This window comes from Archocentrus centrarchus, chromosome 5 (assembly GCF_007364275.1).
Source record: "Archocentrus centrarchus isolate MPI-CPG fArcCen1 chromosome 5, fArcCen1, whole genome shotgun sequence".
In the NCBI taxonomy this organism is placed as follows: domain Eukaryota; kingdom Metazoa; phylum Chordata; class Actinopteri; order Cichliformes; family Cichlidae; genus Archocentrus; species Archocentrus centrarchus.
In genome coordinates this window covers 23,050,703-23,067,386 of record NC_044350.1, presented here as the reverse complement: position 1 = coordinate 23,067,386, position 16,684 = coordinate 23,050,703, and the positions used below count along the sequence as shown (strand labels likewise).

At 38.9% G+C, this 16,684-nt stretch overlaps 1 protein-coding gene across 1 annotated transcript in view; it reads left to right on the top strand.

Annotated features, from left to right (window-relative positions):
• The window catches only part of pparg (peroxisome proliferator-activated receptor gamma), a 39,124-nt gene that overhangs the window by 5,080 nt on the left and 17,360 nt on the right, over window positions 1-16,684 (top strand). Inside the window, exons 2-3 of the mRNA XM_030728757.1 lie at window positions 12,940-13,236; window positions 13,523-13,689. Of these exons, the coding sequence (XP_030584617.1) occupies window positions 12,940-13,236; window positions 13,523-13,689 (464 nt within the window). The remainder of the gene's footprint in view (window positions 1-12,939; window positions 13,237-13,522; window positions 13,690-16,684) is intronic.

Genomic DNA, 16,684 nt, shown 5'->3' with positions numbered 1-16,684 from the left:
GTTGGGGTGTAGTTTTTTAGCTGTACTCAGCTGCCTAATAGCTAAAACTTATATATGTTGTAGAAAAAGGCTTTCAGGTTAAGAAGTACAAACTGTATGAAAACATATCGCTGTCATGGATAGGTGGGGGTGACCTTGGATGTTAGAATATAAGTTTACCCAAATTCTACTAAAGAGCAGAATAGAACTGCTTACATTACTCCACACTCTGATACAGCAGTAATCAGGACCAGGTTCCACACATATTACTTATTACATTACATTATTAGGTTGCTAACACCATGCTAATGATTGCACTGTCTCAGATGACAGTTTCATCCAGTCCTTGCACTTTCGCAGTTTTGAAATCAACTTCCACTCCACAATGATATAGTTAAAGCTGACTGAACAATCACTCAGAGTGGCAGAGAACAGGTGCTTCCTGAGCCACCCCTGACCTTCTTCTTATACGTCCTTTAAACCCTCAGAAAATTTGAGATGTTTTTTTTTCTTCTGCATACACCTTTCCCGGCACACATATTTACAGTACGTTCTTTGAATGAGATTCACGTCATGTGTCGCTTTGTTATTGTCCAGCTAAGTGCAGCTGACGGGAGCACACTCCCGTCTTTTCCTCTCCGCTTCGAGGAATGGGTCATGACCCTTCCTACATTGCACCTCTCCCCTTTCCTACCATATTGCTGTGCACTCACTCCCTGTGTCTGTCACCACACAAGTTTACCAATAAATCATGTTAGTTTGCGTGTATTCTCACACGACTTTCCTAGCCGTGATCATAAGCATGCAGCGTGATGATTAACCTATGCGAACATCATATATGGCAAATGTGTCACAGAAAGAAGCGGTGATCTCACTGTCTTTGTTTTTATATTGCTCTCATTATTCTTGCTCTTGCTCAATCCTTATTTTTGACCCATTCCATGTTTTCAGTGCAAGATATCTGAAACACATGTGCCTCCAGAGTGCAACAAAGATAGGTAAAGTTTGACTTTGTTCTCTTGTCATAAATGAAAGGAGTGCCCTGGACTGTGCTCCTTTTACGCTGTTCACGCATGTCCTCACATACATGTTTTGCAGTGTGACACCATTGCTCACACAGGTAGTATTTGCAAGTGGATGTGTGAGCATGTGTGTGTGTGTGTGTGTGTGTGAGGCCTCAACAGCATGCCACCAGTCCTCTCCCTTATCCACTGAGGAGGATCTGGCTCATGGCTCAAGGGACTCATCAGCTATTAACTCATAACTATTTAAAGGGAACTGGGTAAAAGTTCATGTCCTCAAATTATTGTGAAAACTTGTGATACTAAAAAAGAATACTTAGATTACACACATACATGAAATGCATTATAAGCTTAAAAAAAGCGGGTACTTTCTCCCTCTTTGTCTAGCTCTTCCATTTATGCCTAGCCTACAAACCAGCATACATAGGTGAAACAGCATTGTTATCGCTGGGGAAAGCTGAACCGTACATGGACAGATGTTGATTTTTTACATTAGTGGTCCAGTAAGACCCTCTTTTACAAAGCAAGAAATATCAATCTTCCATCCAACTCGGGGTCATTGTGCCAGAGAGATAGACTGTGTCTTTGAGAGAAAAGCCATGCAGGTACAAGGAGAACATGCAGACTACACACAGAAAAGCCTAAGTCAATCAAGAGATTAGAACCAAGAATGTTTTTACTGTGGCATGTCGGTGCTAACCACTGCACCACTGTGTCACCACCACTTTGATGATATTATTGTGATAAATGGTGTGCCAAATGAACGTGCCCTTGTTTTATGTTTTAAAAAATATATACATGGCAATATCTTATTGACGGCTTATGAAATCCCAAACATTTCCACATAAAAATTTTTTGGGCAGTCTGTCTCTCTGCTTTCAGATACCAGCAATATAATCCAGTAGTGTGGTTTATTTAGGTGGGTTTCCTAGGATAGAATATGGCCTCCAGAGCAAGAGTTTGTGAGTTTAAGTCTCACTCAAAAAGTTCTTGCTCTTTCAGCAAGTGAGAACTTCTTGTTTGTTTCACTGCACCTTCTCTGTTAAAAGTCAGACGTAAAACAGTTCTTTCATGCAAACTTCTCCTTGCAAGAAAATCGAAGAAGGGCATCCAGGTGACGTTCGAGAAGGATTTTGAGCAGATGGCGAGGAAACACTGCAGACATCAACAGAACTTTGACTTTTGCAACAATTTTTTTTTCAGCCAAGGCGATGTCTAATATGAGCAGTCAGCCAATTCAGTTTCGAAATGCTTGCTGGTATTTTTGTATATCCTTACCCATATCTTATTTGTCTTGCAACATAGAAGCAACAAATAAATGCAACGTTTTGTGCGTGTGTCCTTGTGCGTCTTATTATTACAATCGAGGGTGTCATCCTGTGTTACGACAGTCTCTTAATGTCCCAGCTACTCTTTTATTCAAGCAGTGTAGAACATATGATGAACATCAGTGTGTCTCTATAGATAGATATAGACTTTTTCAAAATCATATAGACATTTGAGTCAAAATATTTGTTTTTTCCACACTATTACTGGAAACTAGGTTTAGTGAAATAGGAGTACTCATTGTGATTATTGAGTAGATAATAAATATACTGATATGTTAATGATAGCTGATATGATGATTGACTTACTTTTTTTTAACCTAACTTGTCACTCTTAGTGTAGCGCTGTGCTTTAAAGGAATAGTTCAACATTTTTGGTGAAACAGTCACTTTGTTGCTGTTAATCTGAAGATTGATACGAGTTTTACTTTTCTGCAACTAACATTTGATTTAGTGAGCTTTAGCGATAGTAGGTGATTTTAATTTTAGACAGCGTCACTGCTTCTCCATTTCCTGTTTTCATGCTAACTTTCTGCTGGATCTGTCCTGGTTACGGGTTTTGGACTGAAGTTTCAGTTTTTGACTTTTGAATTTAATATTTGATGCCCCATTGAGTTCTTAGTTTGTTTATTCCTGATCTTTGTCTTTAGTCTGAGTTAATATTTTGCTTAGGGATTAGTTTGTATAGGGTTTTCTTATTTTTCTTAGCCTTCCCTTCTGTGTCAAGTTTGCATATTACTGTCATTGTCTTGGTGCTTTGATTACTTCCTGTTTTATTTTGGTAGCCTTTGTCTCTTGTGCCTTGTACTGAGTTTTACTTCTTTGTCTCATTTAATTAGTTTCAGCTGTGTCTTGTCACCTTCTTGTGTCCACTTCCCTTGATTCCCCCCAGTGTGTCCCCCTCAAAGTTTCTCATTTGGCTTTTGGACTTTCTACATTACCAGAATTAAGTTGGTTTTTTTGTTTGTTTGTTTTTTGTTTTTTTTGTTTGTTTTTTTTTTGGGGGGGGGGGGGGGGGTTCACTCAGTCTTCAAGTCTGCATCTTTGGGTCCACATTTACTACTCAACTTACTGTTTTGGCTCTAACTCTTGTTTAATCATTTCCGTCAAAAATCACCTTTTCTGAAATACCACACTGGTCATTTACGTTCATGTTGTACCCAGCCATAAGATTGATCTATTTACTGACTATTCGTTCTCATATGTGGTTATTGCAATCTTCATAGTTCACAGCTAGTTTGCAAGCCGATACCTATCTCTGCCCCATCCTCACTGATCTAATGCCACATTTGTGCTAGATACATAATGCTGCCCCAGAATGGTTGCAGAGCTATCAGAAAAAATGTAAGAACAATTATGCATTTTTCAGTGTAAACACTCTGAATGAACACAGAAATTAACTCTTATGCCACTTTCGCTTTCACATATGCAGATGGGAAGTAGCTCATTTACATATTCTCCTCCAACGGGACAGTTGCTCTGATGTATTTGCTACACTGCGTTCTAATACGTAGGTACAAAAGATCATTTCCTCCTGTACTTTATTTTGTGACAGCAGTTAGAAATCCTTGCGCCGTGACATTTGCTGTCGTCCAAGCTGAATCTGAACGCATGCACATAAAGTTGAGCCCTTATAAATTTTCTACTTTATGGTAGCCGTGTATTTTATTCAGTACATCTCAGTACAACATGACCGCAAAGAGAGTTCTCACATTAAATTCACAATGAATAGCAACGTGTTTCAGTGTTTGCTTTCGTACATAAAAACACATCTGTGTTTGCAAAAAAATGCAGATGTGCATTAACTTAATAAAAAACTGTTTTTTTGGCAGGGACTGGTGTAACTATTCAAAGGGCTTTGTGTTTGCTCTTAGATTCTGTATCATATTATGGTTAAAAAACAATGTGAGTTTCAGCACATACAATATATACAGAAATGTGCATAAGGTGAGGTACAAAGACAAAAAACCTAGAATCATGATGAATGGAAAAACATCTGTATGATGTGATCAATGAGTCATTTTTAACACCCCCCCCCCCCCCCCCCCCCACACACACACACACACACCTGAGGTTTTTCAGAGACAGTTTCAACTTGTACCTGAGGTTTGTGCCGTCAGTTCTCTATATTGTTCAAATTGTTAATCATGGTGGCATATCTGTGATTGTGTGGGCAGCAATCTTGTAGAGTACGAGTTGTTAGAATTAAAAGATTTAAATGGCCTTGAAAAGCCCACCTCAAAAATTTTTAGATATATATACACACACACACACACACACACACACACTGGATTTTTCAGTGTCTGTCTTATGTTTCATTTTAGGTGATAGGATAAATGCCTTTTCAGGATAAATTTTCCAGGTTATCATTTGTGAATTCCTGTGCAGTCAGGTTATTTTTATACAATTGCAGATGGAAGCTGAAAGAAGAAACCACTTCTCTTTTATTTGGCCTTGGAACGTGTGTTTAGCAGAATTTGTATGACTTCATAATGAGAGACAAAAATTTCCATTACCTCTTCAAATTATAATTGAAACGTACAACAGGTAAACTGAAAACAAACAGAATCTGTTTGTTAGTCAGACAGATTTGGTGTCATGTAAGAAAACTAGTGTGCCGTTCTCTATTTCTGTATACACAGATTGCACTATGTGTTATATTTGACTTGAAGAAAGATCAAATTGAGGCGTTGGCTGCACTGCTGAAATCTGTAAAATAAAAATCTCAATAACAAAGCACTGCGTGATCAAATCAAATCAGGGAACTATTTTGTTAATGTTAATGTTCTTTTGGGGTTAGAAATTGCATTGGGAGGAGAAGTAGAGAGTGCGTCACCATGGTCACATCGACACTGAGTGACTGAGCGGAGGGAGAGAAGTGCAACCAAAAAGGCATGATGAGCTTGCCTGTTAGTGTGTAGCAACAGGAAATCATCTGCATCTGATGTCTACCACCTCACACGCGCGCACGCACACACACACACACACACACACACACACACACACACACTTAGACACATGAAACTAGAAGAAAACCTGTATACAAGAAAGCAACTTAAAGCACATGGCTGCACATACACAAGTATATACTGCATAACACAGCAGTAATATGTGCACATAAAAATACTGAAAATGAAAGACTCATATACATATATAAAACCACACACACACACACATACACATACACACACACACACAGACCACATGATAGTTTGCTGTCTGAACTTCTGCTGAGCCCAGACTCTGTCAGAGGGAGAAAATGTGTGTGTGTAGTTCCCTTTCTATTGGTCATCACTTCCTGAGGAAAAACATGACCACACACGCGCACACACACACACACACACACACTAGTCACTTCTCCTGTCACTGCCACTGTCACTTGGTGGTCAGTGAGCGGACACTGAACACTGAACTAAAACAGGAGACGCAGGGTGAGTGGACTGTGCTGTACCCCGTGTGTGTGTGTGTGTGTGTGTGTGTGTGTGTGTGTGTGTGTGTGTGTGTGTGTGTGTGTGTGTGTGTGTGTGTGTGTGTGTGTGTGTGTGTGTGTGTGTTGCTGTCATTCAGTTCTTTATGTTGTTTCAACATGAACTGCTTTGGATAGCTACAATAAGTACAAAGACCAATTGTGATCAGGAAGCTGCAGTTAAATTGTAAATTTAATCGTGGCATCCAGTCAGTTGTCTGACAGCAGACACCATCATTTATCTTTGAGATACGGGAGGTCATCCAATTTCATTTGATTTGCCTTCACAGACGGTTTATCACTTTATGAGTATGCTTTGGTGTGTATGCAAGATTATTCTGATATTTGGTCGCACAACTGAACTCAGAAATCTGCAGTTCAGAGAGTTTTTTTTTTCTTTCTTTCTTTCTTTTTTCTTTTTTTGGTAAAAGTGCCAAATCTGATAAAAAATAATAATGTAACTAGGACACAGAAGGCTTTGTGTTCTTCTGTGTGTTTCTCCTGTTAATGCAGGAATCTTTTCGTATATAGAAAAGGGTTTAAATTACAATTAGTAGTAGTTCTGATATTTTAAGATTAAAGAACACCCTCTACAATATTTAATACCCATATGTATTACTTTTTTTTTAATATACAGAAAAATTTCAAAGTTTCAAAACAAAGTGTGGGGGGGCAGCACATTTTGTTGACTTCAACCTAATCTGACCTCAGGTTGACTCAGTGTTATCAGTACTCAATTTTCCTAGCTTTTGAAGTTGAAAAAGAGAGAGAGAGAGAGAGAAAAATCAAATTGAAATCAGAGAAAGGTTGTCTGGATGCTGTTTTACTCAGAGCTGTGCCAACCAGACAAAACCTGTGGTTTCTAACCTCCCACTGTGTCAAAACTTTGAAGATTTTTAGTGAGTAAATTCAGTACCAACCAAGTATGTGGGTTTTCAGACAAGAAGAGACTCTCGATTCTACTGAGAGGGCAGTCCAGACCTCTGACTGACACTTTAGGTGCACATGGTTTTCCATCACTCTCCTGTTTGATCATTCAGGTGCAGAGGGGGAAGGCCCTTTTCAGGTAATTCTGTCCATTGTGGCTTCACACCACCAGTCTAAAAAAAAAAAAGAATAGTGTAAAGCGCGATGCTTTTTTTTCTTCATTTTTTTCTTTCTTTCTTTCTTTTTTGCGTTTGAACTGCATTCAGCCTTTTATAATTTGCTGTTTTTTTTGTTTTTTTTAAGTGTATCTCCTACCATCTCATTTTGTAATCTAGGTTGCTTAGTCAAATAAACCACAACATTTTTACAATGCATGCTTTTTCCAGTGTCCCACAGCTTCCTTATGCAGGAGTAACTAGGCAAAAATAAAGCACACTAAACTTTTCAAAGAATTTGTGGGGACTGTGCAGACGTGCAGGCGGGCATATCTTTGTTTTAGTCACTGACAGTGAACCACATACTGTTTTACATGAAGAGGTCAGGAAGTCACAGATCTCTCTGCACTAACTCTCTCTCTGTCTCTCTGTTGCTCTAAAACACATTCGTGTACACAGAAAAGCTGGTACAATTAATAGCTTACTGTGCAAAAAAAAAAAGAAAAGACAGAAACATGCCCTCTTCTAGAGGGAAACATGATTTTGGGAAAGAAGCCTGTCAAAATTTATAAATTTCCTTTCTTGAATAGCAGTCACATGTCACTTTATCTTCAGGAGCTTATAAAGACAACAGCTAGAAAACTGTTGGATGGCTAGACTGAGCCCTCGCCCTCAGACAAGGTGAATAGTTTTTATTCAAACAGAGAAGATAAGAGTGCTCATGCCTTGAATGTTGCAGGGCAGGTTCTCCCTTTACTAAGTATACGAGACTGGCTTCTGCGTTAACGTCGCTTGTGTCTTTAACTCCTTTTTACCCTTGCCTGACTGTTAAATAGCTTTTGCTTGAGTGCTTAACAGCACTCAAGCAAAAGCTCAAAATTTAAGAAGAAGAATTATGATACTGGATCATTTCTGACTGTAGGGTTTTTCTTCTTCTAAGGGTTTTGAATCTTTTAGGGGGGGGGGGGTTTGTTGCGCTTTCCTTGTTGTGGTATAAAAGGTAAGTAAAGGCTCATTCATTTGAGCTTAAAAAACATTCAAAGCTACAAACAGGACTTCAACTGCTTTCTGTGAAGTAATCTGATACCCTGCATTTTCTTCAGTCTGTTTTGGACCAAATTATTGCTGCTGTGAAGAAATATGAACATTAAAAAGCATTACATTTGTTTTGCAACTCAGTCCCCGAAGGAAAGATTTCACATCTCTCAGTCTGACCCCATGTTTTCCCTCTTTTTCCAAAGCTGCTGCTTCCAGGCTGCGAAAACAACATCACACTCGCTCTTAAAGTAACATTTTGGCCTTGCAGTTTCATATAATAATAACTCCTCTTCTGTCTTAAGTAACTGGACACTCCTTGTGCCTATTCATATGAGTACATTTCACAGAAAATGCTCATGCACCTCACTCTGTGTTTGCTCCCACACACACTGTCTGGCTCGCACAGGTACAGCAGCTTGCCAGACCTGCCTGCCAGATTGCCGTTGGGCCTTTGTTATTAGGTCGTGACTGAGGCAATAGCCAAAAGACAGTACTCCTACACACTGTACTCTTACGTGGAAATCAAGTTGTGACATGTGGAAATTTGAGAACTGGCAAGAAACAACTGTCCCACACGTGCTTACATGCAAACACCTTTTGAAACATCAAGCACACTTCATGTCCCTTACTAGTCATCCATCACCTTTTATAAACTTTGACAGGCTGCTTTCCTGCAAACTACTCAGATAAAATCATGTTAATTCAGTTGGTTTCGTGCTATAGAGTTTCCAAGAATACACTCAGGAGAGAAGCTAGACTAAAAAACTTTGCACCTTTGATTACAACATGATTTAAGCACCTTGGTTAAACTGCCACACTGCAGCCTCCTTCCTTTTTTTCTTCCCATGTGGTGTTGAGTACGGAACATGATTTCTTAAGATAAGAGTTTCTTAGTCTCAGGGGTCCCATTCCATTTCTTTTGGTGGTCTGGGAACTCAATCTCTACCACCACCCCCCACTTTATCTCTCTTACCCTTTGTCAGAACTCACTCTCCTGCTAATTTTCTGTGTCCTGATGACTTCATGCCAACGAGAGCGTAAGTTGCTCCAATGCTATTTTAGCTTTAGATCAGCTGGCAACTGGCCAGCATGTGGAAAAATAACCAGGTTTCCCTGTTTATTAATAGTCACCAGCTTCCAGGGCAATGGAAGTTACAGCATATGGACACGCGCACTCTTTCTCTCACTCACCGTGAAACAATGTGGCAGTTGATGTGAATTTTAAGTGGACCCCCTATTGATTTTCACCACCACATTCCAAAACAAGTAAAAAGGAAACAATATGCAGTTGAGAGAGGAGGATGTTTGTTCCACAGGCATGTTTTGCCAAGTGATTTGGAGCCATTTCAAGCCATTTTTATACCTGGTGCTACTGTGCCACCTGAGCATTGCTATTTTAGCTTTGTCCTGTTGCATCATTCATTGCATTCTTTTGTTACATTAATTTTTTTTCCAAATCAGGCAGTAAAGGTTGATTAGCGGAGGTTTATTTTGAGATTTGGTGGTGATTGTGAAAGGTCGTTTGGAAGCTCATGTGGTTCAGTTCATTGACCTTTTTCCTCTATTGATTATTTATAAACTGCCCGCAGTGGGGTTTTTTTAGTTTAAATCAAGGTCAGAATTTCTGTTGGAAACATAGTGTAGGACATGGTGTAGGAAACATACACGGTTTATAGTGCTGATATAAATTAAGAGACTGAAAAAATATTTCCCTCGTTGTGCACAAGTGTACAGTATTAGTGCTCACAAACTGTATGTAAAAGATGGACATAGTTGCTGTGGTGCCATTTCCTGGTTGGGGAAGTCCTGTTTTAAGGCATCAACATTAGCCTTTGTGCTGCTTCCATGGTTTTAATACAAAAACCTGCTTAGTTTTGCTGTACTGTTGGACATTTTAAAATAGAGCCAGAACAGTGTCAGTGTTATGGAAGGGCCTCGGGGGTGCAGGTCCACTGTGCCCCCCCCCCCCCCCCCCCCCCCCCCAGCAGTGTTAATTTCGTTGACGAAATATTTTCGTTATAGTTTTTGTCGTCGACCCTTTTTTTTCATGACGATAACGAGAAGATAACTAAATTAAAACTACCTCAAAGGATAAAAACGATAACGAAATTGACACTTTCGTCAACAAATGAAAACGAGACGAAAATGCTTGGCGGAATGACATCCAATCAGAACTTATTTAATTTTGTAAAAGGGCGGGACAAGTTAGGAAAACATACAATCAAACGCAAAGTTGCGCAAATTTGCTCTAAACCCGGGAAGACCAAACTAGCCTGTGATTTGTCGTTACCTCCGATAGAACTAAGTTATGTAAACAATGTCAGCAGGGAGAAAGAGAAGAGCCGATGTATGGACACATTTGTCCTTTGATACCCTGACAAACAAAACGATGTGTAAACCATGTGGGGCGACTATCTCGGGTAAAAACAGACAAATCTTAAACGACATCTGCAAACCAGTCACACAGATCTCCATGCAAAGGTAACCATTTTAATATCATGCAGGGTAAAGTGTTTTTCCCAGTTTAGCGTTTGTGTTTAGAGAAAATCACCACACCGCAGTGGATTAGCCTTTCCTAATCTTAGTCCTGAACACTGCCCTGTACCTTTCAGAGCGTGTCCTGCTGGAAAACGCTCGTATTATCTCAGTAAGGTGGTGTTAATGATCAGGTGTGTGGGAAGCAGGTGAAAGGCTAATGTTAATATTATTAATATTCCATAACTTTTAATAGATGTTTAATTTTGTGTAAGTGTGTATAATGACTAATTCAAGGGAACTGAAGAAAAAGCATTTACATTTTACACCCTTTATATTTTAGTCGACTAAACCGACTGCAGATTTAGTCGACTATATTCTTAGGATAATTTCGGCAACTAAAACTATTCAGATGATTAAATTATGACTAAAACTAAAATTTGCTGTCAAAATTAACACTGCCCCCCAGCTCAATTCTACTGATATACTCTAACTGTGAGTTACATTAATTCATACAGTTTCATACAGTTTGGTAAAGAAAAACAACAACACAGTTATTACAGTGTAAAATGATTTTGGTTAACAGTGGATTAGTGATTCTGCACCAATCGTGGTAACCAGCATGATTGTGGAGGACACTGAGCAGATGGCGTCGGACTTTGGGACGTACCCCTCGTGTCTCTTTGAAACTATAAACTAGCTGCTGGCTTTGATTAGTCCTCGGTTGCAAATTACAGTAACAATTAGTTTCCCCTCTTGTGGGCTTGGTTTTCAGAGAAATACTCCCTGTCTTTATTTCCAAGCTGACTTGGAACTTTACCAATGACCAGTTCAAACAACCAGAGTTTCAAGCGTAACATACCTAAAGAACCCATCCCATCAACTTGCAGGGTGGGGCAACAAGGTTGATCCAACATTAGCAACACTCTGAAGATTGCCTAATAAAATAGTCAAGGAAAAGTCCAATTGTGTCTATAACTGTTGCTTTTTTAACACTGCAGCATGCGATACATTAAATACACAAGCGTTCTGATACCACGACTCGGGAGGGGACCTTGTGCAGCTCATACTTCTTCAGAAACAGTTTAAACTTTAAAGATGTATGTCCGTATTCTGGCAATATTTTAACCTGGCATCGACTGGTGTTGAGTATTTTAACATTGTTTCACTTAATATTTCAGTGAGTAGGTGACACTGAGCTGCAGCACAGAGGCAGGGAGGAATTTGCATGTCTGTGGCCAAAGTTTAGATTTACAACTACACCATTCTGAGAAAATAATGCTCTAAAGATTTTGATAAACAACGATGAATTTTTAAGGGGTTTAATAATTGTCAGGGAATGAACTTCAACCCATGTCAATATGCCATAAATCAAATCCGCTTCAAATGAGTGAGTCATTTTATAAAGCCACAGTTCAGAAAGGCCAATTAAATACATCCGAAAAACAACATACACTACAACTTCTACATTACATCACGGCCTTGCACAAACTCAGCCATGCTTATACAGCCTTGTACGTGGTTTGCGTCCATGTGGACTGCAGTAACCTCCAACAAGTGGACTTTGATCATCTCGGCTGTCTTTTTTCCTCCAATGTCTGACCATCTGCGTTAGGAATTGAAATGACACAAGAACTTTAATTTGTTTACATTAACAACAAGCTGAATATCCTGTTTAGTAGAAATCAAGAGATTTCACACATTACTCGGGAAGATGTTTTCTCTGTGTCAACAAATCCGATAAAAAGATCAAAACCAACAACAAACTGATCCTACTAACAATTTTGCTATTAGCATTTTGCTATTAGGAACTATTAGAAACACATCAGGGTGCCAAACCATTGTGCTCCCTGAAATGTTCCATACATTTGTGATAATCCCATATATATTCCTTCTGCTATATGTTGCCAAGCGCAACAAAGACACAACAATAAATGACAATTCCTAGAAGTTGAAAAAGTTCCTGACCATATAATGTTCAATTTTTAGCACCAACCCAGTCCTTAAGACATAAGAAGGTGCAGTCTGTTCCTGGACAAGCTAAAGGCCTGCATCCTTGGCCTGCTTTCTGTGTCCTGTGGTTGAGCAATCACACAGCGAGCCACCCAAACAGCAACAGAGGAAGGCAGTGTTTTGAGCAGAAGAGACGTTCCTCAATGCCAGAGTTCATTTTGTACTCCCTGTGACACAATCTGGCTCCCTGTTTACTAGATAACAGACACTGCAGGAATGAAGTGGAGTACACTGGGTACTCCTTGTAGTGTTTGTATAGGAGCGTGTGCGCATACACAAACGTTTAGAATTTTTTCAGGGCAGGCATTTTTATTGATTAATAGTATGCACAGCAGTGCACGTGGGCTTGTCTACATGCATTTTCATTGTCATCTTTCTTTCTTCCCTTCTTCTTTATTATATTATCCTTGCATTCTCTTTCTTTTGCTCCAAGTTTTCTGCTTCCTTCCATTTTCAATAATCATTGTTCAATTTAGGGGCATGTTTAGTTGGCAAGTGATTTTGAAGTACTTTGCATTCTCTCTTTTTCTGTCTTACAGTAGACATGGTGGACACCCAGCAGCTTCTGGCCTGGCCTGTTGGCTTCAGTCTGAACACAGCAGACCTGCCAGAGCTGGATGACAGCTCCCACTCCCTCGAAATGAAACATTTGTCCACGTTTGACTACGCCTCAATTTCCTCCTCCTCCATCCCTTCCTCCTTGTCTCCCCCGCTTGTATCCTCCATCCCTTCCGCTGCTGTGGCCTATGACCTAAGTCCACCACAGAGTGAAGAACACCTGATCAACATGGACTACACGAACATGCACAGCTACAGGACGCAACCAGACATGCTCAGTAAGCACGTTGTGTGTGACAGGTTGATCAGATATGAATCATATTAATGTGAAAAAAGCTTCAGGTGTAACACAGTAAGAGGAGAGTGGACTGAAATGTAGACTGACATTAAGAAATGTGTTGCAGAATAACTATTATAGACCTTTATAGATGGCAGGATGTGCATTTATAGAAACAAAGTTTAACCAGCCAAGTGCTGAACTTTTAAATGGATGTAAGAGGTGAAGTTTAAACTTTTTTGCTTTCTGTCCGTATTCCCTTCTGCATGATGGTGTTTCTTTGTCAGATTCCATCAAGCTGGAGCCTGAGTCGCCTCCACAGTACTCTGATAGTCCCGTGATGTCCAAGCTCCCGGACGATACGTCGACAGCAGCACTAAACATTGAGTGCCGCGTGTGTGGGGACAAAGCCTCAGGCTTTCACTATGGCGTCCATGCTTGTGAGGGCTGCAAGGTAAGACTGAATTATATCACAAGTGAAGATGAAAAGGAAGATGAATAGATATATATCTCAGATTATATGCAAATCCCATTCCCACTTAATTTTTTAAGGTGATGCGAATTCAATTTTGTTTGTTTGTTTGTTTGTTTAAGTAACAGTTCAAAACCTCAAAATGTTCATTTTATTCTTCGAACAGTTTATTCTTACCTGCCATTGCTTAAAAACTGACTTCAAGCAATCTGAACAAATTTATCTTGGCTTTGATGAAATTCATATTTAAATCTTAAAAGTTTAGTACATGTATCTGTACAGTATCTGGAACAGTGGATACATTTTAACCAGTTTAAATGCCTCTCAATCATAATAGAAATGATTCATGTGTTAAATCGTGATTCATATCAGTAGAGAGTGCCTTAAGTGTTTTTCTTAAAAGTAAGGCTCACATGATAATAAATCAGCAGTCTACTACTTTTAAGTCATGTCAGGAAATGGTAATGGGTGTAACAATTTCTGCTGCAGCTCTTTTGTTTCTGTGCCACTCTTTTTCTGTCACTGTGTGTCACCCGGCAGTGAAACATGTTGGTGGAATAAATAATTCTATAATGCATGGAGAGAAATGTGCATTTTTTTTTTTAATCGTTTTGATGTCTGCCACTCTAACCACAAGCCCCATACATTTTCCACTCAGCGAGGGCTCAAGATAGGCGTGTGCTTCTTCTGACAGCCACCCATTTAAACTCTCTGTCTGTTTGTCTGTCTGTATAGAGTATAAATAACTAATAGAGTGTGGGTGAAGTTTCAGAAATATTTCCATTTTCTTTGAAATATTGAGACATTACAGAAACATGAACATTTTTCTCCAAACCCATATGAGATGGATTTTTTCAGAATCAGATGCAGGCCTATGTATGCATCTTTTGGTTTAGATCCAAGAGGCTTTTGTGCATCTGAAATCAAACAATTTTGAAAAGAAACCTTCACCCTGGCCCTTTCAGAGAAAAAGGAAACCAAGAAATGCAGCTTGTTACTAAGTAGTATGATGCAACTTAATACAATACAGTAGGCCTGCTATAAATACTCCTTACTTACTAGGAAAAGTATAACCATAACATTCTACAGTTTTCATATTGGTAAGAAAAACCTGGAATAGATTTAGTATGCATTATTTTCAGCCTAATATAATTTATTTGTCCAATAACTATTAAAACCACATAAACAACAAACACTAGTGGTAATGTGGCACATTTATGTGGTTTTAATAGTTTGTCATTTTAATGGTTGACTTGTTCCTTTATTACAATTAACGTCACTTCACATACACTGTCCTGGTGTGGTAAATACAGGTTAGCAAGTCAAATTTGCTCCTGTCTGAGTGAAGCTTTATGTCCACGGGTAGCAGTTTTTGCACTGGCAGAGCTTATTTTCTGTACACATGCTTCATCTGTCATTTTACACGTCTATGCAATGCTTACTATCAACACCACTCAGTGGCCTTGGTGCTCTCTGCACTCGTCATCGTGAAGTTACGGTACTTCTAGCGAATAAACAGCTGCATGTGGAGGCAGACTCGAACAGTTTTTTTAGAATAAACTTACAGACCCACACATTGGTTTCAGGACAGTTTTATTTCTGGACAGTTAGTTTGAATTAATGATCTGAGTGGCTAAATTTAAAGGCTGAATGTGTTTTCATTAACCTGGAATGGTGTTCCCTACTGAAAATATTAATCCGACCTGTGTCATTTACAGTGTCATTGCCCTGGAATGTGGCAAAATTATTAGTTAGTATGAAATACTTTATAACAGAAACGTTTGATCATAAAGGGTGCTTTTTTTTTTTTTTGTTAAACTTTTCATTACTTTGTGGATTTGTTTTCTCTATATCTCTCCCCAGATGTCCTTCTGATCATTACCAGTGATGGTTTGGTTGGCTTAGATCATTTATGATGAGAAGATATACATACAGTAATTACTAGGAATAAACAGAGCCGGAGGTTAGATGCAATTTGTTCTTTCAAATGATCGACTTTTCTTTTAGAATTTGGTCTTAAAATTTATATTCTGGTAGGCTTGTATTGGACTACCTTATGTTGACCGTTATTTTCAATTGCAGCTTCCACTGTAATACAATCAAAAAAGAACATGACCATTAACAATCACCTTGAACTCCACCACAGTGTTAAAACAGAAGCTCTTTGACACTGTTGCGGAACAAGGGTTTCTATTTTTTTTGTCACCGTAAGCTGTCATTCTCTACCTTCAGGGGCTGAATGAAGGTGAGGTAGAGTAGTTATTGTTCTGCTAATGTCTCAGGGGAGACTCACCAGAAGAGGGGGTCAGCCAAGCAGGCAAACACTTAATTGTTTTAAAACAGCAAACATTCTTTATTGAGGTGGAGTCTTGACCCCCTTTGACTTCCTTCTTCTTTAAATAACCCATGATTAAAAAAGAAACATCTGTGGATTATAGGAATGTAGATGCCTATTTTAAAGGCCTACACACAACGTCCTGATGTCAGTTTTTATTCTCACAGAAAATTCACATTGAGAAGTTTGCAGCCCATAAGCTTTTTTTTTCTTTTAGCCTCAATTGTATACTACTCAGAGTGTAGGAATGTGTTTTAGGAGTTTGACCATGGCTACATATTAATAGCTGAGATAAGCTTCTTTGGTCCTAAGGTTAAAAACATAAAAGTGTAAATTTACAAAGTACATCAGTTTACTTTTAAATAGACTTGTTGGCCCAGTGATTGTCTTCCATACAGATTAGAAAAAGTCAGGTGTCTTATCAGTATTTATCAGTCACTAAACACTATGCACAACCACTGACAGCATGTGTATTAATCGTATCTCTTTCATAAGGTTTCTCCAGCAATTAACTTGAATCGGAATATGAATTACTAAATGAAATGTTTAAACTAAAAGGTTTTAAGCTTTAATGGGAAAAGTAACTCATTGTAATGTATCGGGACATTACTTAATTTTACTTCTGGGCCATCGTATGCCCCA